Raw genomic sequence first — 25,009 nt, forward strand, 5'->3', positions numbered from 1 at the left:
TTCTTGTTGATCCCATATTGTGTAACTAGTCTGTCAAACGAAATAAAGTCTGTTCCTTCCCACATATGTTCCAAGTATTTAATTCCTTTGCAACTCCAATCTGGAAAGTTTATCATATTATTGTTTTGTAATATGTCCGGATTGTTCCAGATAGGTGTACGTTTGCATGGGATTAATGAAGACTCTGTCAGTTTTTCTTTATAGACACCCAGGTTAAACTTAGAGCAGCTCCTTGTGTTTTTTCATTAGCTGTGTAAAGAGCATTGGCGCGAATGCTGCGATGAAGGAACACAAACAGCGAGCCTGAAAGACTCTTTTCAGCTACTGTGATTCTGTCACACAGACTTCTTTTTCCCCTGCAGTATTGTTTTAAATGATGGGCAGTGTCTCTAAGCACAGTTCGTACTCGCTGTAATTCTATAATTTCTTAATTGCATGAAGTTCTTTTATCTGTTCCCTCTCACTCTCTTCTGCATCCAAGTATTGCGTTATGTTGCTTGTTTTCTGATGGGTTGCCATCGCTACCACGCGCAGAGACAGAGTGAATGAAAGAATGGGTGAAATGAGTAAGATGCTGAGCTCCGCTCTCACTAACTAGCGTGCATTTATGAATAAGTTTTTTGTTTTTGTTTGAGTCACCTGTCATCCACACAGAGCTGTGAGTTGTCCGCCTCGACCACCACAAGTCCGCTGCCTTCCCCATAGCGATAGGAGAAGCCGTAACGGCCATCAGGGTTCTGGTTCTCCTGTACGACCAGCAGCATGGCCGGACGCTGCGGTGACACCAGCTGGCTCAGGCTACCAATGGGTGAAGTCTTCTTTCGAGCCTTTTCCTGAAAGCAGAAAAAGAGCGTATTCCTTAAAGCAAGCAATCAGAGACGCTTAGAGACAGATGGTTGAGATTTGAAGGCATTTGCAGTGGAGTGATACAAATTTATTGCAAAATCTGCTGCGTCCCATGTCTCACTTACAGTAAATAGATACACAAACCCTGGGTAGTGAAGTCTCAGCCACAGCTGATTTTCAGTAAAGTTCGGAGAAGATTAATACCACTCAGTAATACTCATTTACAGACGGCCTCCGGCTTCATCATAGATTTTTACACAATAATGAGAGACCATTCTCAGTATAGGGTTCAGGTTTCCTCTTCTTCCTCTGTGTAGGTTGCCAGCTATACAAGGACTGACTTCCAAACCAGCTTCTGTGCCAGTGAAACATGAAGCTAACTCAGTTACCATTTTCTTAAGATAAACTTTTAACTTCATTATTTTTGCTTCTTAGAAAACAAACTAAAAAGATTACAGATATCATGCGTGGAAATCTACGGGAGATAAAGGCCCAGGCTGCGTCAAAGCCAGGAGACCACCAAGATGTAATGATTAGCTTGGGAAGCGATCGCACCACAAGTAGCTTGCAGGGATCCGAAATAACTTGTGAGTCCGACCGCTGAATTCCAATGTTCACTTATCCAGCCTCTTGGCATACTCCCCTCCCCCCCTGCATGGCGTGTGAATGCCTCGGAGCAATGGATGCCGCTTTTTCGGGGTCAGGGGTCAAAGCTAAGGCTTCTCTTTTCTTCAGACAAGTGGGCCAGACAGGATATATCCACGGAAACGCAGCCGAAGCCCCTCGAGGAACAGACTCTAATGCTCAGCGTTTTCCCTCTCGGCTTGCTCCGTTTTGGACGCACGCCAAGAACCCGAGGAATTTTCTCTTCATATTCTTCTTGTTTACCTACAAAAGCTGATCAAATCCCAGCCTACCTGAGCCAGACATGGAGCGCATCTCCTCCCCCACCAGACACATTAGCAGACCAAAAGCAGGCAATTAAAACACAAACAGAAAGATCACAAAGGTCATTCAGGTGGGAATCACTCACACGTCTGCTCGGCGACAAGAAATATTGCCGTATATTGCACGAATGCGACCGTTTAAAACATCATCTGTGAAAGAGTTTTGTTTCAAACAGAGTGAGAAAAGATTCTCTGACAGGCTAAATAACATAGACGCTAAGTGGTAGGGATTATATTTCATTTGAAATGATGGGTGTTAGTAGATCTACATTCAGTCCTGTCACTGTGAATGCAGATGCCCTGGCTGTGCACAGAGCAGAGGTCTTATGGGAAAGAAAATGAGGGATAGAGAATTGGGAGACACTGTGACCACACTGATAAACCGCAGCTTGTACGATGACTTTGTCTACATAAAAAGCGGAAACACGCTCTCCGTTTCCTAAACTCGTGCATGTCACTGCAAAAAAATAGAAATAAAAGGTGGGAGATTCTTCTCAAAACGTGACCCACGCTCAAAGCGCGACTCAAGCCTGGGTGAAACATAATTCTCCCAACTTCCCCACTTTAATAATCTCTCTGAAGTTTTTGAGTCGTCCAAGCTAAACTGCTTATTTAAAGTCATTTCCTCCATTTGTTGTCGTTCCCCTCCTCCCTTCGCTCCGCGCCTCTGTTTCTCTTTCGCCTTCCCCTTCGGCTGCTTTATTGATGCTCTCCAGTTGCAATAGATCCGGGAGATTAGACTGCCGATGATGAAATATTTCCTTATTGTCTGTAATGTGGGGCAGTCTACAAGACCAAACACAAGGCGGTCTGTTCCTTATTTGAACAGCAGCTCTATCAGTTCCCAGGCTGCTCCTCAGCTCTGACCTGTGTGTTAACTCTGATTAGGTCATATGATAAACATTAGCACTGCTGCTTTTCCCACAAACTCACCACCTAAAAAAGCGTTGCCTTGGGGTGGCAACGTGACACGGGGCACCTTTCAAAGCCGAAGCCGCGCGTGTCCTTTCATGGCACCTCGTTAGGGCTTCTCCAGCAGGATAAAAGGGCCACATTAAAAAAAAAAAGTGGGCACCTCGGGGGATAGATGGAGATACTTTTACACACGCTGGCCCGTTTCGCCACTGCTCTCTCCAAGTGGCTTTTGTCACACGCATTCCATTGTTGGTATGGTCACAGGCTCTCGAATGTCAGCGCTAAACATCATTTCTCAGGGAAAAAAAAAAGTGCATGTTCGTACAATGGATTTCACTCTGCATTGTGTACTCATTCTCACAGCGGGGATAAGTGCGCAGCTTAATGAAACAGAGCAGACACTGTGTGTCACTCAGAGGACCAAAGTTAAGAGTCTCAGATATTGGCCTTCCACTTCAAGAGGCCAAGACCACCCCTCCCAGTGTTGTCTAATTCAGTCACCAGTCGGATCAAATGTGTGAACGTCACTTGTTCTGCAGGTAAATTTATCCTCTAAGTCTGGCTTCGATTTTTAGGGCAAAGGTCAGGAACACGAGTTGCTCTGATATGGTTAGGGACAGCATGCGCAATGGCATGAAATTCCGAAAGCTCCAAATTTGACCTTTTTTTTCTCCAGTAGCATTTTATTATCCCATACCACGCATGCCTTTCTCAATATTTAGAGTTGTTTTGGTGCAAACATCAGCTTCTCATTGTTTATTTTTAGCAGTCAAAACATTCTCTGACTCAGACCATAGAGCTTTCCCACATATTGGTGTAGCTGCAGTTCACATGCTGTTGATTAAAGTCCTGCAGGCCTTCGCTGTGCCAGTTAAACTCTACAGCAGCACTAAAAATAAATCGATGAAAGGTTCGTTTTATCAGCAGTACCTTAACGTGGCTTTCTTGCAAAGCGCTGTGGAGCTGAGCCGCCTGTCGATTGAGATGCACGATGCAGATTTCCTCCTTAAACACGTGGCAATTCAGTTTCATCTTTTCCAAGAGATGAACCTCCAACTGCCTGAAAATCAAAGGAACCACATTTTGTGGAAGTTCAAGCTCACATACACAGAAACAAATGTGGTTCAGGTAAATGTCATTTACTATAGTCTCAACAGATCATTAATTACTACAACAGGTGCTTGTATTTCTAAATTGTACTTTGTCTCTGGAAGGTGAAAAAAGCTTCTTTTTTTTAAGTATTTGTGTCGTTAAATAAGTTGCTAATTAAAGGTGATGGTCCTCCTACTTCTGCTTGTCAGCTGTGAAGTTGGTAATGTTGTCTCTGAGGGTCTGCAGGTTCTGCCTCTTGTCTTGCAGTCTTCTGTTAACCAGCTCCAGTCTCTGCTTCAGCTCAGCAGAGCCGAGTGCATCGACATTCGTGTCTCCATCCATGCTCTTCAACTCTGAGCAAAAAGCTACTAGGCCATGATGGAGCTGTTGGACCTTTTGGGGACGTAAAGATCAACCAGATCATGATGTTTAATATTAATTTAGTACAATCATTTTAGTGTTGCACATTTTTTAAACAGAGATATGGACCTGACAGATGACATTTTGTAGTGAGGCCACTTGTTGGTTTAATTCCCTGATCCGCTCTTCTTTAGCCAGCTGTTTGCCTCGGATGTTATGATTTTCATCAGGGCTGTTCTCCTCTGGACTGTCTTGGGATGCAGAAGCAGTCGGTTTGTCCTACAATTTAAAAAAAAAAAAAAATCATACAGAAAGCTTTGTTTTGGTGTTTTTGAGTTTTATGCTGGACTGTTTAATATGATTGTTTTTAATCTACCCTTTTAACCAAGTGCAGTTCCAGCTGACTGCTTGCTGCTGCTGCTGCAGATGATGATGATGATGGAAGTAGAGTCCCAATCTGTTGATCTGGTGAGAGCTCCTCCGGCGAACCTTCAAATTAAATCATATATTTAACACGTTTACTGCGTAAACAGTATGGCTTAGTGTTTTTGAATAACGCTCAGTGAACCTTGCTTGTCTTTTAGTGTGAAGAGACTCTTGTCTTCTGTCATTCCCAGCATCTTGATGCACGAGTCCATAATCTTTCCCACTGTTGTTTCCTTCGGGGTTCTGAGATGAACTATTCGCTCTGACGCTGAAACACAAAAGTAAATCACAGGTAAAGATGACTCCTGTTTCATCCTCAGTGTCTGTTGCCTATGGAAACATAATTGAATATTTAACATTCACATCCATTCATTGCAAAGAGTGCAGACACTGAAGATCTTAGCAAACTGAGCTTTAGTACTCACCGTTGATAGTAATCTCTATTAGTTGAGCACTCCTCTGCACTGCGTTGTTTAGGCTGTTGTTTCTGTAGCAGAATTGGATTACCAGGTTAAAACGATGGATTGGTTTTGTGTTTGTTTTGCTACTTTTTTTAAATTTCTGGAATTCGCATTACATGAGTGGCTTCACCTCAGCTTGAAGGAACGCCGATTTGTATTCAAACAGCTCACATGAGGAGAAGACTTGGACTTAGTCATTGACACCAGCGTTGCAGTGAATGTCTCCACATCACCAGGCCCCAATGATTCTGTTTAAAAAGGAAAACATCAATAAATTACATTGTTACATTGTTCATTGCATGAATTATTATTTGACATAGTTTGACATAGTAACTATACCGAGCAATGAGTCGATTCTCTGAGTCACCGTGCTGGGAGGGTGAAGCTCATTATAAATGGCCGACAGTAACTTCTCCCTGTCCTCCACTGTGCTAATGTGGAGGGTGTCCAGAGTGTTCACATCTACAGACGCCATGTCTGCACCACACAGATTTGCCTCTGCAACAAGCATTTATTCATGTATCAGCTGATTTTAACAGCCATCAATAAACTGTAAACGGCAACAATCAAGACCTGAAAATCAAGTATTGTTAAGACATGTAATATTCAAAATGCAATCAAAACACATGCATCATATTTTAGAGGGCAGATACTATGGATTAGTAGGCTGTTTGATTTAATCGACAGGACTTTCTTGAAGACGTTCCTCTTTTTATGCATTAGACACTGACATGTTTCAGTTTTAAGAGGTTTAATACTCTTATATCCTCATCTATTTTTCCATCTCAATTTAATAGCATTCATTAATTACAGTTTATTCCATCTACACTAAAAAGAAACCAATATGCATTGTCAGTAGATGGTGTTTTACCTTTGATGAGAGGGATACACTTTTGTAGTCCAGTACTGGTAAACCACTGGCACACCTCTTCAGTGTTCAGATCCCTGAAAGATTTGGCCACTTGCCTCTCTACATCCTGGGGAGAAGGAGAGGCTAGACAGCTGCTAACTTGTACCAGATTATACAAAGGCGTGGAGCAAGTGTGTGAAAACACACCACACAAGTATATACACTCAAAAAAAATGACTCTTTGCCCTCATAAACAGGAAGCAGTAATTTTAAGTAAAGTGCAACTGAAGTACATCAAAGCAAAGGTTTATTTATTCAAATGGTTAAATATTAAGAAAAAAAACCCATGCTTGATTCCATTACATTTAACGATTTACACTGTACCTATGTAACAAATTCCATGGGAAATTTACGTGTAATCAAATTACTTAAAGTCAGCATTTTGGAAATTCATATTTTTTGAGTGTATAGCATTACACCATACACACAAGCATCTATAAATCATTGGTTATGAGTTTTGGCATACAGCTGTGTACTAAAAAAATGTGTATATCTCTGTGTATTTCAACTAGAATGGTGAATTATCCAAAATGAAATCATATTTTTGTATTATTTCATATTAAATCTCCCTGATATAAGTCTTGCACAAATCTGCTTTCCAGCAAGTTGCATAAATTTTGTAATAATTTTCACGCACTACTCTTTAGCAACTCCTTGCTGTAGGAGTTTTATTATTTTACCTTCTTCTTTGGAAAAATAGTTTTTCCCAAAAAATGTTGACTGTTGGGGTGTGTACTTGGGTGTGTACTGAAAGCATAACTTTCGGCTTTATTTTGATATTATCTGACTAAAGCATGCGCTGCCCACACATATGGGCTTCTTGCTATGCTGCAAGTTCACATAAACAGCCATTACTGTGTGAAATAATTTTGCAAGGATGGCTGCGTTATTGGTAGTATGACTCCTCTGATATCATCTAAGTGCTGCTGCAGCTGTGTTTTGGCTCATTCGTTTTCGCTTCAGTCAGTTCTTTGCCATGAGGAGCCATGATGCATCAGGCACAGCTCAGGCCAAAACTTAACACTCTGCAATACTTTTACGTTCTTTTGTAATCTTGTTCGTGCAGTTACCACTTCTACTGAATTGCAGTCGTACCGATCTCATCTGTTTGTTGTTGTTCTTGTTGTTGTTTTTTATTTGCACAGATCAGATCACTTTATTTTAACTTCCTAAAACGATCTGATTACTGTTTGAGTAGTTGTTCTGTACTGTTTTGGGGATTTTGGGGGGTCTTTTTTCAGTCCAAACAGTAGTAGCGGTTGGAAAATCCTGAGAGCAGGAAATGACGCACAAAGACGATTATGACTCAAACATCTGGATGCAAAAAAAACCAAAAAAAAAAACCCCAACAACAAGTCAGTAGGTGGTAAAACATCAAGACATAACAATGAAATTCCAGACGTGTATTCATCTGAATCACAGCTTTAATGGAAATTAGTATGACTACGTTGGATATAAGGGTTTGGACATATTACACCAAAAAGACATATTTGTGTGTTTAACTGTAAACATGTTTTTTGTCAAAGACAATGAAATGTTTAGTTAAGTGGGGACGCTAAACACAGGTTTTTGTGCAATTGTTCCCTTAGTCAGATTTTTTGTCTTTTTTTTGTTTTGTTTATGACATTCCTGGAAGAAAAACCTACAATGTCCCCTTCAAGGAAAGCTTTACAGAGTAACTATGATTAAATATATGAAGTCTGCCTCTTCTGTGGGATTTCCCCATTATGTTGCATGACACAGCAAAAACAACATATTAAACCATGCAAATAATCCATAGCATCAGCACTTTTATGGCGCTCCAGCGTGAGATGTGGCTGCTTAAGATACAAGTTGCACAATTGCTTAAATGACTGTTAATGCCTGGAGATAGCATATACCGGACGTGAGTGATTGGCCTTGAAAAAAAATTGTGCTTTCTTGTGTTTCGGCTAACACGTAGATTGCTAAGGATACAAGCAATCTTGCTTGGCAAATCCTGGACACAAAGACTAAAATCCTGAGACTATTTGTTGAGTCATTGCTTTGACAGATCAAGGGAGCTGGGAAATATAAACAGAGTATATTCTATAATTGCAGCAGCTCTGGGCTGTGTGCTGATGCCACCCTGAAGGCTCGGCTTTGATGACTTACAGTACCTTCTCGGAAAAGTTTCCATTCTGATCCTTAGAATGAGGCATATAGGATGCTGTGCAAAATACACAAAGAAAAACAGATGAGCTTCTTGTAAGGTTGTGTTTCTAATTAGTTGGAATAGTAGTATTATGTAGTAACAAAGCTTGCTTGGCCATATTATATTACCAGAATCACCGACAGTTATTCGTCGCTGTCTTGGCGACCCCTCCTCTTCATGGCGTCGATCTGTGGTCTGAGTTAAACCGTGGAAAGTGGCACTCCTAGTCAGCCTGTCCTCGAGACTGCACGAACGAGTTATCGGCCTCTGTCAAGGAAAAAGCAGATTCACTTTACAGACAGTCTGTAATTTTGACTTCATACAGAGCATCTCTTGAGCAAAGGTCAGATATCTTAAAGTAGATGCTCTGTATATTACCTGAGTCTCGTTAAGCAAAGATGGAGACTATAGACTACAGAGTATGAAGCAATCATGAAAAAAAAAACCTTTGGTTGATAGCCTTACCTTTTGGTGAGCAAATGTAGCCATCATGGTGGTGTGAGGAAGCGGGCAAAGTTCATGCTTGAGAATATCTGAGAAACTTGAGTCTCTGTTGGTCAGGTCATCTGCAAAGAAAAAGTCAGTCAATAAATGCAAAATTCATTATTAGAGCTGTGTTGGGTTTTTTTTAAAAAGAAGAGGAAGAAGCAATTCAATCAAGTCCTTTTTCTTCCTTTTAAGCTAGTGTGTCCTTTTTCTGGCGCCCAGGTCACCAGGTTTACTTGCAGTGCTGATACTGGACGCAGCTAGATGGAGTTGCTGGGCAACACAGTAAAGTCTGTCTGGTTGATGACATGTTTCTCTGACAGCCCACGTTCTTTCCCACAGAAAGCGCATATTCTTCTATTTTCCAAATGTCACTTGGTCAGCGAGCAGATATGTTTATTATCTGCTATCATAACAAGCAAGATGAATGAGGCTGAGAATATGACATCAAAGCCTGGCTTTTTCAGGCAGCACAGGGCAGTGATGGGATTGTGACTACTCTGACTTAACTATATGTTTTGAGACTAAAGTGTCAGGACCCCTCTGAGAACTCAAAAACAGTAGTCTGTTCAAATAGATTACAACAACACAAAAATCTTTAACGCGTGTTTTCCATTTCAGGGGCCTGTCTCTGAAAGGCTGGTTTGACATGGATTGGGGTTCAGATGGAGTCAGAATCAGATAAGACAGCGTAATTGGTTTATGCGTGTCAGCAGTGGAATCTTGTCTGAGAGCTGGAGAGACAGTGGAGTGCATAGAGGGGGGGCAGCGAGCTGGCACTCTCTTCATCACCTGGCTGCTCTTGAGTCACTCTGGGAAGGATCAAAAGTCTAGTCTGCTGCAAAGCAGATTCAGAACACTCAGTGCAAAACACAACCGCCTTGACTTGAACAGCCACCTAAGGAAAGTGATGAATCTTGGCTTAATGCGAAGACATGTAGGAGCACCATCCTCTAGCCGACCTCAGACATGACAGTGTGTCTTTGAAGTGCTGAGAAAATCGCTTCCAGTCTGAATCCATGACTTCTTTTCACCATGAATGGCAGAATGGGCACAAGATGGAGATGTGTCTGAGAATGGTAATGGAGGGTAGCTGTACCCCTCAATGCCAACCAAAACAAAGGACAGGGAATTTGGTGCAGGCTGAGGGACCCGGCCTGATGTTGCCTTAAAAGGGTGAAAACTCCAACAATGGAACGATGAACTTCATTCCTAGTCTGAGTCGACTCCATCGGGACACGTCAAAACACAAATAAGATGTCTTACCCTTGACTGGTTGGCACAGACAAACACATTGCATCCTTGCACCCACACCTGCAGACACACTAAACGCTCCAAGTTTGTGCGTGACAGAGTTTGGCAACTGTTTAAACACACACACAGGGTCAGTGACAAAGCAAAGCTTGAGATTCAGAACTTTTCAGCACATTTATGTAATGGATAGGCAAAAGCGATGCTTATCGTTTCCAGTGTTATTGTCCAGCTCTGGTTTGAAAAGAGAGTCATCTCTTTGAGAGAGGGAGGAGAGCATGCTGAGTCACAGGAACCCAAAACCTGGGAACGGCTTGACCAGTTACACACTGGGAATACACACACAATGGCAAAAAAGAGATTCCAACAAAGGGGAACTTCTGCAACTCCCCAAGGAGGCTTTCGAGGTACTGTAACTGTGTCAAATAATGCCTGCAATTTTAATGTGAACAGGGAGCTAAGATCAAAACCATGAGGCAGCGCAGGAGCTTTAATGGTTGGATGAAGAGAATCATCATCTGGTGTCATTTACCTCACACCTAAGTTTTTTTTCCTAAAGCTTACAAAAAAGGTTTAAACACAACCACTTGCAAGTTCATGTCATCAAAACTCACCCAAGTTGTGCTCAGTAAATGGTAACAGATTTATTCCAGTGTTGAAGCTCCCTGTGATAGAGAAGGAAACAACAACTTAAATCTGCTTGAAATAAAACACGATAAAGGAAACACATACTTTTCTTTTGTTCTTTCTTTCTCTTTTGCCTCATTGCCAACTTTATATTTAGCTGTGCTCTATTTAGCCGTGTCAGCTCGTTACGTTGCAGGATGGAGCGGATGCAGAGCATGAGGCCGCTGATGCAACTCTGACATTTATTATTTGCATCTGTGCCTTTCCTTCTGTGATGCATCAAATGTGTTTCGTGAGATCAGTCTGCAGTGCATTGAAAGTCTTACCTGGACAGAGTTTAATGCAAAAACACGAGATATTTTGACTTTGGAGTATGCAACATGGAAACAGGACTGCTTTGGAGTTTTTGAAGGGACACTATTCAAATCTAAGCTAGGTGGTCTCAGTGTTTTGGCCAGGCTGGGCTGTGCTACCTCACCACTGAAAACCAAAGAAAAAAAAAATCCTTTGATATTTATCTTCTCATCCAACTAGCTCCTGGCAGAAAAGGACTAACTGTAGTGTACATTTAAATAAAACTGTTAGACTCACTTTTTTCCTGAAGCTCAGGGAGAGGAGCCACCTGGAAGGTGGTTCGGAAGAGCTCACCCTTAGTTTTCTCTTTATTTTTAATTGACACAGCCTCTCTTTGTTCTCCAAGCTCATCCCTAAGGCCCCTCTCAGGTTCGACTTCACTATTGGCCGTACTCTCAGCCAGTACACATACTTTTTTTGGCTGCTCAGTCTCCACACTCTTTGTTTTATCCTCGTCCTGGTCACAAGCAGCAACGCTTCCATCAATGCCAGTTGTGTGTGTCACACTTTCCTCTGAATTCATTTCAAAGAATTTATCAATCTCTGCAAAGTCAGAGGGCGTAGGTGGAATCAGATTGATGACAGGTGGTGTCAAAAAGTTTTCAGGATCCAACTTGCTTCCAGACAACACTTCATCCTCTTGCTCATCATCTTCTCCATTGCTAGAAGTGACTGCTGCTTCAGCCTGGGGCTGTACAGAGAGTGAAGACAGAGGCTTCAGCCTTTTCTTTTTCAGAGCTCTTGAGCAGGCATACACAGAGCTTGCTGAGCGAGACATGCTGTTCCTCGGGGTCAGAGAGTCCTCATCAAACAGGCTGAAGTTAGTGTTAACTATTCCCAGATCCTCCACTGTAATCTGGATAGTCTCCTTCTCACCTGATCCCCGTTGATCCGAGTGTGCATGCAGAGGGGCCCCATTAATCTTTTTCTCCTGCTTCCTCAGAGGATCCTTTTCACCACGCAAACACGAGCAACAGAACAGCCTGCCCGAAAAACATTGAGGGCTCTTTCTCCACGGGCACCTCCGAGCTCGTTGTTTTACTGCATTTGCTTTTGCCATGCCTGTGACTGGCTGCTGATTATACTACTAAGCACACTTATTTCACAATAACCAGCTCAGCTTCTGTGGACTGAAATAAGACAAGAAACCGTCCCGTCCTTTGGCATAAAATGCTGCTGTGTGATAAAAGCCATAGTGCCTGCGCTCAGCACAAACACCCGGCTACAACATATGTTGCTTAGCCACCAATTCATGCTCCTCAGCTTAGGTGAACACTTGAAATGAATGCTTGCCTTAATCAGCATGCTTTGATATGATAAGCAGTTCAGATACACTCTTGTTTCAGAGGATCTCGGTATTACAGCGGTGCTCGTCACAGCCTCGTAACCTCCAGTGGTGCCTGGCACCGTGATCTTGATACCTGATACATCAGATCGGATCTTGGGGCAGTTTTGTCATGTTTAGAGCAGTATATAGGGGTGTTAGTGAAACATATCAAAGTAATATCCACATTGGCCATGACCCAAGGTGATGAGATGATAACTTTTTTTTTAATGGTTTAGTATGTCTTTAAATATGTTGTAAATGTATGTGTACATATATGCATGTGTATATATATATGTGTGTGTGTGTCTAGTGCAGATTGTTATATTAATATGAGGCAGTGTTCAGTTTCTCTGGAGGTCATCAGTCAGCGTGTTTGGACACAGGTGAGAATATGGGCTTGCGGATGCTTGGCTCATACAACCCGTATGGCATCGGATGACATTTCCTTCATTCCACAGGCCCAGTCCTGTTCTTTGCTACTTGATAAATCATCCAGCATCAGCTTAAAACCATTTTACCACACCACCCACATCGAAGGCTTGTATGAAAAGATGATATGCGTGCTTTTTTTCTCACGCCCATACAGTGACGGTAGAGTGATGGGAATAATTACTCCTCCCTGAGTACCCACCTCTCACCTTTCCTGGAGCGAAAGGAAGCCACTGCTGTTTGTTTCTTTGACGCTGTTTCTGTTTGCGTCTCACCTTTCAAGTTTCAAGGTGTTTATTCACCTGCAATTAATGAAATCCCAGTTTAATATTCTTTTTTTTTTATCTGTGATAAAATTAATTGTATCGGCCATATTCTAATAACAGGTTCAACCCAGTAAAGCTCCAATAAAACTGGATTTTTGCTTTTGGTAACATTCCAGAAATTTTTTTTTTTTTAACATAAATAACAGAAGTTTGAAATGATTTCAGTGTGAAGCCAGTTGACTATTGATAGGCTTAGCGCTAAGTTGAAGACTCTTTGTTGCTTTCTGGTGCTTTTATATTGCATCACTCAAAGACCCGCATGGTAGTTTCTACTGGAAGAAAGGTAATCTAAAATAAGCAGCCTGACTTTTGCTCTTAGCTGCAGATGAGAACGTATATGGTTAGTTTTCCTCAGACATGAATATGACAGCAAAGCTACACAGCACAGAACCAAGCTGAGAGCTACTGGCTCTATAGACATTAGACAAAATGACATACTTTCCACTGTTTTGGGGGTTAAAGATTTACGAGAAAATAATCTAAAATCAATATAAAATGGCACAAGTTGGTGTGCATCATCAGAAATATGCAGTGCTTTTATGAGGGGAACTAGAAAATAGGGTCTCTGACATAATCACTATCAATACTTCAAGCCCAACAAAGGGGGGCAGTGGAGAGCAGATGCACAACGCTGACAGGACAGAAAACAGAGCCCACCACTTCTTAGAAAGGACCTCCACTGGCATTCACAAGTCTGGATAAAGTTAAACCACACAAGTGCTTTTCATTCGCAGCCTAGTGCGGCTGGCTTTCATGATATCTTGATCTGGTATTTGCAAGAATATCAAGTTTTGTCATAATCCTTTTTTACATGTTGTTTGAATATACCTAAGCAGTAGGGGAACGAAAAGATATATGTAGGATTAATGTTCCGTCTCCTTTATATGGGTTGTGTTTGAAATTAGCTGAAAATCTGCGACCTTACTAGCAGATTTATGAAAAATGAGTTCCTTATGATGAATGCTGAGAGACAGTGTAAGTGACAGAGCAGACAAAGATGAATGCTTTACAGCTGCTACAGCCTGGGGCAAAAAAGTGGGAGAGATGACTGAGACAAATATGGAAACCCAACAGTCTGCACTCCCTGAGTGATGATATAAATTCCGAGCTACTCTAATTATTTGTCTTTAACTTTGCCTCTTGGGTTTGTTTGACGTTTTCCTTACATTCATAAAGTTACATCACTTAGTCCTCATCGCTCTCTGTGAGTTAGCCTACATGTCCAGACATAGGTCTGTGAGCATCTGAGCATGCTCTGAGTGTTTTTTTACTGGCCTCGCAACCAGAGAGTGGTAAACTCTGGGCATCCCCGAGACAACCGTGAAGCCAACATCAACACTAGCCCGCAGCACTGGGAGGGCGCCTCTCTAAAACGCCCTCACCTCTTGCTCGGCTGCGTTTCTGTGAAACATGTTGAACATTTCCTGTGACAGTCATGTTTCCATACACGTAGGCTCTGTGTCCATACTGTGAACATGACCCTGTTTGGTCATACAGAGCACTCACACGCACAAAAAAAAAGGAAAGTGAAAGAGTATTTTTCGTGACTCTTTTTCAAAGAAAAGGAGAACGGTTCAACCGGTCCATAATTGCATTTACTAAACAAGACGGCAGTGTGAGTCACTTTCCAGGGGCAAAGAATGTCACATCTTCCTGTAAAATCAGGATGAACGGAGTGAGTTATTTCATCAGAATAACATCCACTGAGCTGTCTTTATATTGTGAAGGATGCTGAGTGGCCACACAGAGGCCAAACAATGTGGCGGCATTCAGGAACCATCGATGTTGTGGGGGAGGTCTACAAAAATAATCCTATTCATTCAAGGATGTTGAGTTCCTAAATCAACACATTGCAAACTCTGAGCCTTTTCGCCATCGTGTTTCTCTTCAGCAGATGCATCCATTTTGCTTACGTAAACCATCCTGTTTGTGCTCGCCACCACCAAACCTCTTGGAAGTCATACAGAGTGAGCCAAATATTTGCAGTTTCCCCTGTGGCTGATACCTAATAGCATGAGAAAAGAAGTTCAGACGGGGGAAGAAAAGGGCAGTGACCTTGAGAACTTCTGGGCTGAACTTTCCCCTCCATTCCCCCCTCCTCGCCAACCAGCGCTCCTCTCTCTAATCAATTACCGTTGGCAGTCAGGAGACCACCAGTGATTAGCAACAGCAAGGCAGACGTGGTTTGGCGGGGTGGGGGGAGTGGATTGCGGGATGTGTGAGGCTGGGAGGGTGGCATGTGGGGGTGGGTGGAGGGGGGAAGAGAAAAAACTTCCTCCGAGCAGCTTTGATCAAAATGCTGCCTCAAATAAAGCGTAATGCATACCCCCCGGTTTAAATGATGCTTGAAGAGCTTTATTTATCCACGAGAATGAAAGATGACATCCTTTTGTGTCCCGTGTCTTAGTCAGTTGCACGTGAGCAGACGGTTGTAGATCCCCGATATTGTTTGCACTCCCATCCACTCAGCTGAGACTGACAGACCCAAGACAACAACAGAGAAACACCACATGTAAACACATATCTTTTTCTTTTCAGTTGTTCAGGTCTTTGAAGCAGGAGGGAAATAATTTACAGGCTCCTTTTTTTTTATGAGAATCTGCGCCGTTCCCACGCCCAGTGTGGCAGGAAAGCTTAACAAAATCATTTGTCTTAGATTGGCTGATTGGCTGTCTGGAATCTGAGTGTGTCTTTGACGGTGATTGAAGTTTAATTTGATGAGAGGAACTCTCCCACCACACCCACCCACAACTGCCCTCCTCACACTTTTACTCATTTGCTCTCGATTTCTCACTTTAATCCTGCCGTGTCTCCCCTGTGCATTTATAGGTTTATCCATTTTTATAGGGCGAAGGTAAGGCTGAAGGAGAAAAACTGGCTCACACGGCTGTAAACTGCAAAAATGTTTGTGTCATTAATCTTCCCTCGTGGGGTAAAACAGTGAGAGAGCGTTTATGTGTCAGGAGTAGGGGTGGATGAGAGATATAAACAGAGAAAGATTAAATAGGGAAAGATAAGAAAGGGAAAAAAAAGGGATAAAAGATAGAAGACGTGAGCAGGAGAATCGGGGTTGTAACTCAGCAGATTGCAGCGGTCTCACACAAACCTGCTTTACACGATGTGGCTTCCTCTGGAGCTCTCTGCGGCCAACCTCTTTCTCCAACTCTCCCTGCACACAATTAATGGCATTATGAGCAGTACTGGAAAGCTCAGCTAAACAGTTGTGTCTCTGATTTTCCCATGGGAACACCATTTTGTGTTGAAGCCAAGCTCTCTGAAGCAATACAGTTATCTCTTTTCACTGATGTGGTCCGGCGGGAGCTACGCTGTCGAGATAGCGCGGAGGAAATAAAGCAAGAAATAAAATTAAGCTTTATCTGTAAGTTCAGATTGAGATACATCGCCGGGGCAGTGCAGTCTGGACTCTGACTGGCAGTTCTGGAATCTGGTCCTTTTCATTGTATGCTGTGCTGACTTTGTCTCTGTCATGAGATGTTTTTCACAGCCGGACAAGTATGGTCACTGTGATGTCCCCAGCCAGAGCATCTGAGCCTCATCAGGCAGGCATTTCAAAGCTGCTGTCATGGGTATTTAGAAAGGGGCAGGCTGAGGACAAAGGCCCACTATTGGCAACTTGTCCATTTGTTCTCCCTTTGAGGTTTCCTAACGACGTCTCTGCCCTCATAGAAATCACTGCAAATTAATTTTAACACTCAGTGAAAAGACAGATTAGTGCCGAGATGGTGGCACAAAGGGTGTTAAAGACGACGAGGGGCGTGCTGGACCACAGGCCAGGCGAGGGACATGTTACCCACAGCTGCCAGCGTTGACCTATTTTCACCAAACCAGCTTAAAGATTTTTTAGCATCCTCTATTGTGCAAAGACCTTGCAAAGCACACGCTGAAGTCTTATCTGCACGACCCCCTTCGGGCACTGTGCCCTTCGATGGCTCTCGTAAAGCCACTGATGGGGGTTTTAATTAAGTGTGGCAGGTGATTAGATGGTCCATATTTATCTGGAGGGCGAGGGGCAGATGTTGCAAGAGACGACCACGGGGTGAAATAGCTTCATAAAGAATACAAACAAGAGCCCGAACTATTGTGGTGGAGACTTTAGTCACAGACACGACCCTCGCTCTTAAACCAAGAGAGAGAAGTGATTTCAGATTCAATTATCTTCTTTGCAGGAGGAAATGGTGAGCAGATGGCAACAATAGTCACGGGCCTCAGCCCGATCAGCGCTGTTCGTGGACGTCTTTTCTTTGCAACAAATTTACCGTGGCCTCATGAGGTTTTCATTGAAGTGTTAGCACTAGGAGGTGAAGCTTGCCAACAGGTCAATGGCATTATAGATATGACAGAGGTCCGAAGCTTCAGAATAATTTTAAATAACCCTTTCAGACACCGTGTGCGTTTTCTATGAAAGATTGGCTTTGTCTGTTCGCGTTTTGTTAGCCTGATCTTTTTTTTTTTTCGGAGGGGGGACAAATTGTCAGCATGTGGTCGAGTGAGAAGAGTTATCCTTCTTAATGCTATGAGTCATCGAAAATAATATAAATTCTAGTTAGCCAAGGATTTGTTATTGGTTTTGACTGAGTTGACAAATTTATAGTTTATATAGTTCATGGGAGAAAGTTCTGAACAAAAAGGCTTGAAGGCAAGTCTGAATTTGTCTGCTGACTTAAGCTATCGGAGCAGATTAAGAAAGATATTTGAATGCTGATCAAGTTTTTTTTCACACAGATAAATTTGCTCCTTTTAAGGACACATAAATCAGATCTTTTTCTTTCTTTTTTTTTTCGAAAGGCACTGACCCCTCTGAGAGAGCTACAGGCGAAACTTCTAATTAAATTCATGTCATGGATGAATGAGACGGGAATGTGTTTACTTTTTGGAAATAGCCGTGAATAAAACAAATGGGACCAAAGAGAAATCCTGCAACATTTAAAGACTAACAAAGAGTAAAGAAAGATTCAGTGAGCTCTAACAGACAAGTTATGTGAAAGGCCGTAAAGTGCGTTACAAGTGTGTATACACCACACTATTATACTGTGTGTAGTCGTACTGTATACTGCAGGCAGAAGTATATCTGTCTTTGGTTTGTCTTAACAAGGGGTGAAATATAAACAGCAGCCAGTTTTCAGTGTAATTCTTATTGTGTATTATTATAATTGTTATTGTCTACATGTTTTCATTTTTTTTGCCGTATGCCCATAGATAGTTCCAGTTAATGAAAAAAGCTCCATTACTTGCAAGTCTCTGCTCTGTTTCATCTTGCATAGGTGTCTGGGAGGGTGTGGTTCACATCAGTACAAGAGAACAGTAATTTGAGTTTAAGGTCAAAATTGAACTATAGGCGGATTTTTCTATATGTATGTTTTGCTCGGAGCAAATCTAAAAACAAATGCAGCCTGTCATGGAAGACTTTTGAGCTTGTTTATCCACTTTACTGTGCCAACCTGTCTGATTAGTACAGCATGTCCTATGCTACAAAGAATCAATAAAGCATGTGCTGTTACATCTGATATGTTATTTTCCCTTCTCTGGCACATTTCCCTTCAGGACTTGTAGTCCGTTCGTCATGTTTTTAACTTGTTTTTTTTATTGCGTGTGTGCATGTGGGTGCATATTTAGCTGGATATATCTCAGGCTGAGGAGAAGCCCACTGAACACTGGAAAACAAACAAAAGACTGCACAAAATCTTTGTCCAAGATGTTAAGGAAGCAAAGGGAAGGGCACTTGAACACTTTTTTTTCTATGTCAGTCTAACAAAAAAGCTACAAAAGCGCCACAAAGGCCGCCTTTGAGAGCACAATATTAGAATTAATGACTTTAGCAAAACCCTGGAAACACAATGAGATCAAATGTACTGTGTACGTATAAATCACCTATGGCAGGCACCCCGTGTTCACGCACATTTGCCAACATTTGAGGAAGCAGGGCTGTGATCGTTTTAGTCTTCATGGACTGAAGTGACGACAGAAACCTGAACCTTCGGCTGAATTAAAGAGGAGGCAGCACAATAGTTGCTCATTTCCTGCTTCCTGCTTTTCAAATGACCACAAGCGCACTCAACTTGTTGCGGTGATCAGAATTTACATGACACATGGTAGCTTTTTTTCTTCAGAACTCGCAGCGTCCTATTATCAAAAATGTTATTTATGTCATCCTTGCACAGGAAATGACATGTTGGAAAATTACATGTGTGGTGGTTTATCTGCTATAAAAAAACTGTTTAGAGGGGAAAAAACTATCATTTGTCTCAGATATCAACAAGATGCATACGTTTGTCGTTTCCACTACATGTACCGTGTCTATTGTTCAGTCACCTGGCATGCTCTGGAAACTTGGATCAATTTGGTGTCAGTGCTCTACGCTGCCACTCGTATAAGCTCCTCGGGTGTGAGAGGGGAGTATTTGTGTTCTTTTCCTCCTGTGCTGAAGGTCCTCTCAGGAGGCCATTAATGCTGAATGTCTAGTCATGCTAGACAGCAGCAGGCTGTTTTAGTACTCGGGTTGCTGAAGGTTGCTCTTTCACCTTGACCCTAGTGAAACAGGAGACCATGAATGCTGCCTTCCTCTGTTTCTTCAGATAGCAATATCAGGTTGGTTTTTTTTTACGTGCTATATTCTTTACATTTTCGAGTGTATGTTGTTCTGTGGCTCCTTTTCTGTCTTTTTCTCTCTAGGTCCCCTTGTTGTTACTGAATGGAATAAAGGATTAAGCCTCTGGCCTCTTATATTCAACTGTTTGTTGTTTCAGCAATATTGCTGCTGGGAACATGTGCTTATTGCCTCCAACCTTTTTTTCTATGACAAGCAGAACACATTTCTAGCTATACAGCAACTAGTTTTTCACCAGACTTGCGGTAGAGCTTTAAGAGAAATGCTGACATCAGCAGTGTGAAACAGGGTCTTGACAGCCAGGCTCAACGTCTCCCTAAGGCTGTTGGAGCACAGGAAGCTAAAATCCATACAACTTTAGCAAATAGCAGACCGCTGTGGCTCTGAAATAGACAGCAGATCAGATTGAGGGTCAGCTGGTAGGTCAAAAGAATGGAACAGGCCCATGGTGTCAGTCTGATTAGGACTTATATTCTTTCACAAAACCACATCCACGGCTCCGCCTCGCCTCATTCCGGGGCCTGGGTCGAATGCCGGGGAATCTGATGGCAGACAGGAAGTCCTTATTGTACTAGCGCAGAGATCCCGGAGCCAGACAGCATACAGGAGCGATGTCATCGATGGCCAGGCCCGGCATATCTTTGTGCTTGCTCACCGCGTAACAAAGACGTAAATAAACACTGTTACCCCCACTGGTCTTCAACTGTCATTTCAATTAGGCAGAGTCGTCATCGAAAGCTGCGGCCTCTGTTTTTCGCAGCCACGCCATTACCTCTGACCCCTGCGGCTCGTGCCCGAGGTGATTTTCTTTATTAGTCCATGGGGTCAGTATTTAGCCCCGTAGCCATCAGTAGCTGGCTGAAATCTGCAGAGTCAACACTCTGCCTTCCTGGCTCTTAGTTGCATTAGCACACTGAAGCCCCACAGCCCTTCCACTCCCACTCCGCAAACATCCTCCCTAAGGCCAGATAACATCTCTGTCCTGTCCATTCACGAGCCAGCCAAAAGCCTGCGCTCTGAACCCGGGGAGCTGCACATGTCGATGTAGGGAGGCTTTCTAGGAAGCCTTTTCAATTAAAACGTGTAAGGCTACACAACAGTTTTACAAGCAGTAAACAGTTTAGAGTTGTTGTCAAGATAAGAAAACTCTGACAGCTTGTAATGGCTAAAACTCGCTGCATGATTAAACTCGTTTGGTGTTTGGGGGTTGCTAATTAATCACTTACCTTGAATATTTGTATAAATCCAAATACAGCGTAATAAAACTTTATTGATGTAAAAATGGCAAAAGCAGGCACAGAGGCTATAATCTAGGTCATATTATACTGGCTGTCAGGAGGGTTTTTTTTTCCCGAAACCCTCAGTGCAACCCAAACTGAAGCGAATAAGTTAACAGAGCGGTGACCAAATGCTACATTTTCCAGGAAGCCAAGCCTTTGGGATTGAAACAGTAAATGTTTTGTTACTGACAATAAATCATGACATTGTTTAATTAGCATCCTTCAAATTCTCATTCATTGTGGTGTGCCTCTGAGATGTTTCCTTCTTTGGCTTTTATTCGCATATTTCTCAAGATATTCCACCCATCAATTTTGCCACTGAGAGAGAGAGGGAGAAAGAGAGATAGATGCAAATGGCAATTATGGAGGAGGGAAAATCTGGTGAGGAATAAAATGGGCCGTTGTGATAATCCTCTAAAAGGGATTTACAATCCCTACGAGATAAAGAAACAGTCATTTTGCTTATCTATTGGGGGGGGTTCCGCGTTGCACATTTTTCATACTTGAACAAAAGTGTTCAAAAGTGTTCATCAATTACAACTTCTAATGCGTATAAAACTCTGAAGCTGCCATTTAAACATTGGTATCAAACTGTCCTCTATTCTGGCAGACACAGCCTACAACAATGATGAACTCCCTTTTCTGCCCACTCTGTTCTAACCCCGAGGTTCACCTGAACCTAATCTCTCAGGGAATCTTAGCTATACAAAAAAAACTCTGTCAACCCGAGTAAGACGATGCCTTGTTAGCGGTGGTCCCTAAAGAGCATCAGAGACAATGGATCAAATACAAACCAAAATACAAAGAGGCTTTGAAGTATTGTTGTTAGTCTCTATTGCTCATGCCCACCATGACCCTCTGCTCCACCTCTCCTTGCTCGGTAGCCAACCCAGTGAAAGTGCCTCATTCTAAAGGAGGAGGGGATCTCTGATTTGCCTATCTCATTTACCTGTGACCTAGATAACAGTGTCTACTCAATGAATGTATGTTAGTTTAACAGCCTTCGCTCTGGCTTGCTAATGTTTTAAAACTCTGATAAAAGTTCTGTTTCCTGGAATTCCCCTGCATCCATCTGAGTCATAAAACAAATGCAGTTTGGAAACCATGGGCGTGTAGGTAGATCACATTCACTTCCGAGCAAAGAGTACGATTTTGGAAAAAAATAGAGATATTACATGCAGTGGGATTGCATGCAATCCATATGATTACCTTTTACAATGTAAAGAAAATCCCACGCTTTTGTCATCCTTTAGTCGAGTTTATTTATTTTATTTTTTTGCATAGTTCTGCTCTCTTTTGTTCTTGCCTTTACTCACCCATTAAAAACATGAGCCATGAAACATTAGACGATTAGTCATCCACAAACCCCTAAGATACAAGTGTACTCGGGAGAAAAGGCTTTGCAAATTCAAAAGATTTCAGCATTTAACTGTAACAGCCTCATAACTTTAAAAAAAAAAAAAGTCATAAAGATTTCATTAAGGATATTCAGAAAGGAGCCGTGCACTGATAAATGTCAAAAAGCAACTTGGAAAACGAGGCGTTTATTTGTGTGTAGATATTGCAGAGCGCTGCCAGCTTTCACGGGTAACACAATAAAACAGTCGAGCGGTGCTACAGAAACCTTTCATGTTTCCAAATGTTTGAAAAATGGGTCTTTCTTTTGCAGGAGGAATCCCAGGGAATCTGATCCTTGGATATCAATCTCTGTCTGCATGATAAAGACACTGATGACAGAGGAGTTGATCACTAGCCTAGGGTGGGGTCCATGCATATTTGTCTGCAGTTCTACAGTAAATGCTGCTGTCTCCACCCAAACTCAAACCACTCCACAGACTTGTCTCCCTTCCCGAGCTGTCTGCAGACATCAAGTCTAACACATTGTACACAGCGCATTTACCTTCGTTCCATCAAACATTTCCATGAGACAGGACCACGTGGAGCCTTGGCTAATGAGAAAACAACATGTATGTAATCAGCTCGAGAGAACGGTGGGGGGAGTTCTGCAAACCTCAGTAAAGCTATCGCTGGCAGGGGTTGCTTATGATATGGGCCCGTCAGTTTCTGCCAGCTGGCACCGAGGCCCTGGCAAAACCGTCCCTGGTGGTTAATGGATCATAAAGGTTTGCTGGGAGCCGCTTCACAGCTCGAGTTGATTTAGTAATGTAACACAAACCCATTAGTACTGCCTTTTTCTGCAAGCGAGCATGGCGTTTAGACTCCACACAGCAAAACACAGACTTCTAGCTCTTGTAAATCATCATGGCTGGGCAACTCTCACCAAAAAAAGCTGTAACACATTTCATCAGAAGAAGTGATAGAGCTTATCACATAATAACTGTAAAATTATTGGCACGCCTAAGGCAATTAATCTTAACTGCTCCATGTTAAACTGTAGGAGCAATTTCCTAACCATTCAGTCCACAAAAACAACCCAGTAAATTCAAAATTAAGCCAGCATTAGTAGCCTATTAGAAGGGGAAGCGCTCCTTCTGAACACTCTACACAAGCCCTGAGTCAAGAAACGAAAGACGAGTGTATTAAAATGAAACGGAAGGTTCACTCTTACCTTAATATGAACAAAAACAGCTATTCCACGAGTGTGAAGTTCAGCTGTGGAACACGAGGAATATGTTATTGGATGCTTACTTTCTCTGTTTGAAGACAAGAGACACACTGGAGATGTTGTGTTTGCACGAGGACAACCCTGGCCGGCTGACAGAGGGGATTAAACAGTATTAAGAGTGTCCAGATGCATTTGTTCAAACTAATACGCTGACATACTGACACACTGCACTGGAGAATAAATCATGAACAAAACCATTTTTATTGTTTCAGTACTCAAAACCAGGGCCCATCCTTTCACTGCCCCGTGTCAACATTGCACATTGGATCTTGAATCCAGATTCAAGAGGATGTTGGCTACTGTAGCTTGAAACCTTGGTTTTCTACATGCGCCTTGTATCCTTCATTTGTCTGTAGCACCGTTTTTTGTTTTTTTGTTTTAAAGCTGATTATAGTCGGCCAGATGGGCCCCAATGCCCACACCCAGTCTGTCAGTGTTACAGCTCCTCCCCCCCAGTGAATTATGCACATCTGGATGAGCGGATGAAAAATAGAAACAAACTGGGTCATGTCTGTATTTGAAGATAATAGATTTTGTGTTTGTTTTTCAGATTTCTTCATCATAACTGCTGCTGTGCCATTATTAAAGTGTTGCTATAATGCAACATTCCCACACAAGGACACCCACAAGATTATTTCATTTCTTTTATGGCCTGTTTAAATACAGTTCTTCTATATAATGTAAATTTCCTCTGGGGTCACTGAAGAAAGGCAGGGAGTTTATGAATGTAGTGTACTTAGAAAGCCTAGAAATTCCCCCAGCTGCAGCTCAGAGGCTAGCCCTGCTCCCTGGATAGTCTCCCCTGGAAGTCTCCTGTGACCCTTCAGACTTTCCATAAATCTGCTGAGTGATTGCGGTGGTCAATTAACACTATGAATTGCTCCCAGTGGAGAGAACGGTCACATCCGTAACAGCAAGAAACCAAAGCCGCGCGGGTTCACTCTGAGTTCTGCGCTAATAACACACTGGACCTGGTACAATGAAAAATGGGTTGAAGACCCAAAACTATAATAGCAGCTATTGTACTGGTGGTAACACAGTCACTCAAGTGCAATATTCAGGAAGGCCATTTCATTACATCCAATAGAGCCTCAATCATGTGTAAAATTTGCAGTTTGAATGGGCTTGCTATCATATCAATCATCAGTGGCTGCAGCGAAGGCTAATGGAGGCTTTTTCTTCCTGCTTACGCTTTGTGTATTTTGTTCCCATTTGTGGTATCAGAGACTGGACCAATTTAGACTTATTTTAATCAAGACTAAACTCTCAGTCATTACTGGTGTGCTGAAACAGGTTGTTTGCATCAGTATGTTTCCTTTTTAGAGGAAAAAGAATTTTCTCTGTTGGAGCAAAGACATTCGTCATAATAGAGTATCTGTTTAATGTCAAATACAGCAGTTTACCTGCAAATGATTTGTTTGCTTATTTTTCAGTTGTGACTTTGAACAGAAACAATGACAGACCTTTTAAACATTTCTTTATTTTAGGATTTTGGAATATATTTTTAACAGAAAGCTTCTGTTAGCAATGGCAGTTTCATATTGGCTA

The 25,009-nt window shown here is 42.3% G+C and overlaps 1 protein-coding gene across 5 annotated transcripts in view; it reads right to left on the reverse strand.

The window, feature by feature from the left end:
* Positions 1-23,624, reverse strand: part of LOC102303475 — a 32,492-nt gene extending 8,868 nt beyond the window's left edge. The window contains exons 1-16 of one of the 5 annotated variants that reach the window (XM_042226332.1): positions 23,405-23,624; positions 16,037-16,099; positions 10,482-10,532; positions 8,596-8,696; positions 8,259-8,397; positions 8,096-8,145; positions 5,919-6,024; positions 5,387-5,545; positions 5,178-5,295; positions 5,012-5,073; positions 4,729-4,854; positions 4,537-4,649; positions 4,290-4,439; positions 3,997-4,193; positions 3,639-3,768; positions 640-833 (exon numbers count right to left, since the gene is read on the reverse strand). In XM_042226332.1, coding sequence (XP_042082266.1) covers positions 640-833; positions 3,639-3,768; positions 3,997-4,193; positions 4,290-4,439; positions 4,537-4,649; positions 4,729-4,854; positions 5,012-5,073; positions 5,178-5,295; positions 5,387-5,545; positions 5,919-6,024; positions 8,096-8,145; positions 8,259-8,397; positions 8,596-8,622 — 1,571 coding nt within the window. In that variant the 5' untranslated portion in view covers positions 8,623-8,696; positions 10,482-10,532; positions 16,037-16,099; positions 23,405-23,624. Of the gene's footprint in view, positions 1-639; positions 834-3,638; positions 3,769-3,996; positions 4,194-4,289; positions 4,440-4,536; positions 4,650-4,728; positions 4,855-5,011; positions 5,074-5,177; positions 5,296-5,386; positions 5,546-5,918; positions 6,025-8,095; positions 8,146-8,258; positions 8,398-8,595; positions 8,697-10,481; positions 10,533-11,085; positions 15,152-16,036; positions 16,100-23,404 lie in introns of those variants that run through there. The other 4 variants (XM_042226335.1, XM_042226334.1, XM_042226331.1 and 1 more) reach the window with 4 other exon arrangements.
* Positions 23,625-25,009: the final 1,385 nt, after the last annotated feature.

The sequence above is a fragment of the Haplochromis burtoni genome, unplaced genomic scaffold (assembly GCF_018398535.1).
Source record: "Haplochromis burtoni strain Fernald_Lab_line unplaced genomic scaffold, NCSU_Asbu1 Contig_207, whole genome shotgun sequence".
In the NCBI taxonomy this organism is placed as follows: Eukaryota; Metazoa; Chordata; class Actinopteri; order Cichliformes; family Cichlidae; genus Haplochromis; species Haplochromis burtoni.